The sequence below is a fragment of the Bison bison genome, unplaced genomic scaffold, assembly GCF_000754665.1.
Source record: "Bison bison bison isolate TAMUID 2011002044 unplaced genomic scaffold, Bison_UMD1.0 scf7180017845820, whole genome shotgun sequence".
NCBI lineage: Eukaryota > Metazoa > Chordata > Mammalia > Artiodactyla > Bovidae > Bison > Bison bison.
The window spans coordinates 16,955-20,024 of record NW_011476393.1 but is presented as its reverse complement, the minus strand read 5'-3'; the positions used below and the strand labels follow the sequence as shown (position 1 = coordinate 20,024).

Sequence of the window (3,070 nt, the reverse complement as noted above, 5' to 3'; positions counted from 1 at the left end):
TTAAGACTTTATTTTTTTAGAGCAGTTTTAAGCTTACAGCCAGACTTCTGACTGATGAAAACTGTGAGATAATAAATGAGTGATATTTTAAGACACTGAGTTTGTTGAACAACAATTTAAAATGAATACAGTAGTCTTATTATTTTCAGACACTATTCTGGGTGGGCAGAGACGTAGAGCTGTCATTCAAGTGTAGACATTGCAGTTATGGCCTCTAGCTAATTGAGAGATACCTGTTGCCTGGTTTTCTTGTGTTAGGTATGTTCTCCTTTCATGCCATCAGTGATATAATGAGCTAGTCTTCATCAGTCCTCATGGACTTTACACTGCTATTATCCCATACTCTCACTCCCAACCCTCCAATGGTTTCTTCTCTATTTCTAGACTACAGAGAATTTACTTTTTTAAATTTAAGTAAGTTATGCATTTTAAAAATAATTTTAAATGTTATATTGATGGTCTTTGTGTCTTTGAAGTCAAAGGGGGAAGTTTATGCATGATAGACATAATATTTCTCCCCTGCAGAACTAAGAGATCAGACTGAATTAAAGGCTATTTCAAAATTGTAGATCTTCTGAGGGCTATACAATAAAATAAATCTGATTTCTGCTAGTATAAGTGTCCCCAAACCTCATTATGGATTAGACAATGTGGCTAAAATTAAATTAAAATTTTAACACACTACTTGCATCTCATAAAGTTTTAATATATGTAAAAGTTTTCTAATCATATATGGGGTGATCAGGGTGAATCTTTGCAAACTTTTCTAGAAAGAACAAAATAGAGGTCTAAAAATAGGCCATTCAGGTATGACCTAAGTCAAATCCCTTATGATTATACAGTGGAGATGATGAATAGATTCAAGGAATTAGATCTGATAGAGTGCCTATAGAACAATGGATGGAAGTTCGTAACTTTGTACAGGAGGCAGTGACCAAAACCATTGCAAAGAAAAAGAAATGCAAAAAGGTAAAGTGGTTGGGTGAGGAACACTTACAAATAGCTTGAAAAGAAGAGAGGCAGAAAACAAGGGAGAAAGGGAAACATATACCTAACTGAATGAAGAGTTCCAGACAATAGCAAGGAGAGATAACAAGGCCTTGTTAAATGAACAATGCAAATAGAGGAAAACAACAGAAAGGGAAAGACCAGAGATCTCTTCAAGAAAGTTAGAGATATCAAGGGAACATTTCGTGCAAATATGGGCATGATAAAGGACAGAAACTGTATGGACCTAACAGAAGCAGAAGAGATTAAGAAAAGGTGGGAAGAATACACAGAGGAACTATACAAAAAAGGTCTTAATGACCCAGATAACCACGATGGTGTGGTCACTCACCTAGAGCCAGACATCCTGGAATGTGAAGTCAAGTGGACCTTAGGAAGCATTACTACAAACAAAGCTAGTGGAGGTGGTGGAATTCCAGTTGAGCTATTTCAAATCCTTAAAGATGATGCTGTTAAAGTGCTGCACTCAATATGCCAGCAAATTTGGAAAACTCAGCAGTGGCCACAGGACTGGCAAAGGTTAGTTTTCATTCCAATCCCAAAGAAGGGCAATGCCAAGGAATGCTCAAACTACCACATAATTGCACTCACCTCACATGCTAAAGTAATGGTCAAAATTCTCCAAGCCAGGCTTCAACACTACGTGAGCCATGAACTTCCAGATGTTCAAGCTGGTTTTAGAAAAGGCACAGAACCAGAGATCAAATTGCCAACATCTGGTGTAGCATTGGAAAACCAGGAGAATTCCAGAAAAACATCTACTTCTGCTTCATTGACTACACTAAAGCCTTTGACTGTGTGAGTCACAACACACTGTGTAAAATTCTTCAAGAGGTGGGAATACTAGACCACCTTACCTGCCTCCTGAGAAACCTGTATGTGAGTCAAGAAGCTACAGTTAGAACTGAACATGGAACTGACTGGCTTAAAACTGGGCAAAAAGTTTGACAAGTCTGTATATTTTCACCCTGCTCATTTAACTTATAGGCAGAGTACATCATATGAAATGCTGGGCTGGATGAATCACAAGCTGGAATAAAAATTGCTGGGAAAAATATCAACAACTCACTGGAAAAGACCCTGATTCTGGGAAAGACTTAAGGCAAAATTGGAGAAAAGGGTGGCAAAGGATGAGGTGGTTAAATAACATCACTGACTCAATGGACATAAATCTGAGCAAACTCTGGGAGACAGTGAAGGACAGGGGAGCCTGGTGTGTTGCAGTCCATCAGGTTGCAAAGTGTCAGACACGACTTAGCAACTGAATAACAACAACAAAACAAAAGTTTTCTAATCATATATGGAGTGATCGGGGGGATCTTTGCAAACTTTTCTAGAAAGAGCAAAACTGAAAAGGAAATGTCTAGAAAAATCCTCAACCTGCAATAAATAAGCCGATAAAATAGATCATCTCAAACAATAATATCCTGTAAAAATGCTGTACCTTGGAGGAGCCAGTGTCTGCTCTAGAAACTCCTCAATTTTAATGAAGTCTGTTTTCAACTCCTTGTTATATACCAGGAAGGGCGGATTGGTGCCTGGGGCTAAGTCCTTCAGCTCTTCGGGCTTTCTATGATTATTGAAAATAAGCAGAGTTAGGCTTCTAGATAAAGTACATATTATGCAAACACCAAGATTGTATCGGTGTCTACTGATTTTAACCCCCAGAATAAAACATGTCCTGATTTCTCTTACCTGGCCATGTCAACAGTAGTCACATTGAATTTAACTCCTTTAAGCCAGAGGATCATAAAAAGGCGTTGACTAAAGGGACAATTTCCAATACTCTCCCCATCACTTCCAGCCTATTAAGATAAAGAAAGGCTTCCTTCATTCATTCGCTCAACAAATATTTACTGAATGCTTACTGTGAAATGAGCAAGTTGTTAGAGACAAAGTTGGAAGTCCTTAATCTCAAGGATTCTACAATCTGTGGGCAGAGAGTGCTAATGAAGCAAATAATTTTATTGTATATAAAATATGTGATGAGTTTATAATAATGATAAATTTTATACGTTACCAATATTTATATAACCATTTCAGATATTCCAAAATTTTGTTA

The 3,070-nt window shown here is 37.4% G+C and overlaps 1 protein-coding gene across 1 annotated transcript in view; it reads right to left on the bottom strand.

Moving 5' to 3' along the window:
* CLIC2 (chloride intracellular channel 2) overlaps positions 1-3,070 on the bottom strand; it is a 22,563-nt gene that overhangs the window by 8,552 nt on the left and 10,941 nt on the right. Inside the window, exons 2-3 of the mRNA XM_010837304.1 lie at positions 2,704-2,813; positions 2,453-2,578 (exon numbers count right to left, since the gene is read on the bottom strand). Coding sequence (XP_010835606.1) covers positions 2,453-2,578; positions 2,704-2,759 — 182 coding nt within the window. The 5' untranslated portion in view covers positions 2,760-2,813. The remainder of the gene's footprint in view (positions 1-2,452; positions 2,579-2,703; positions 2,814-3,070) is intronic.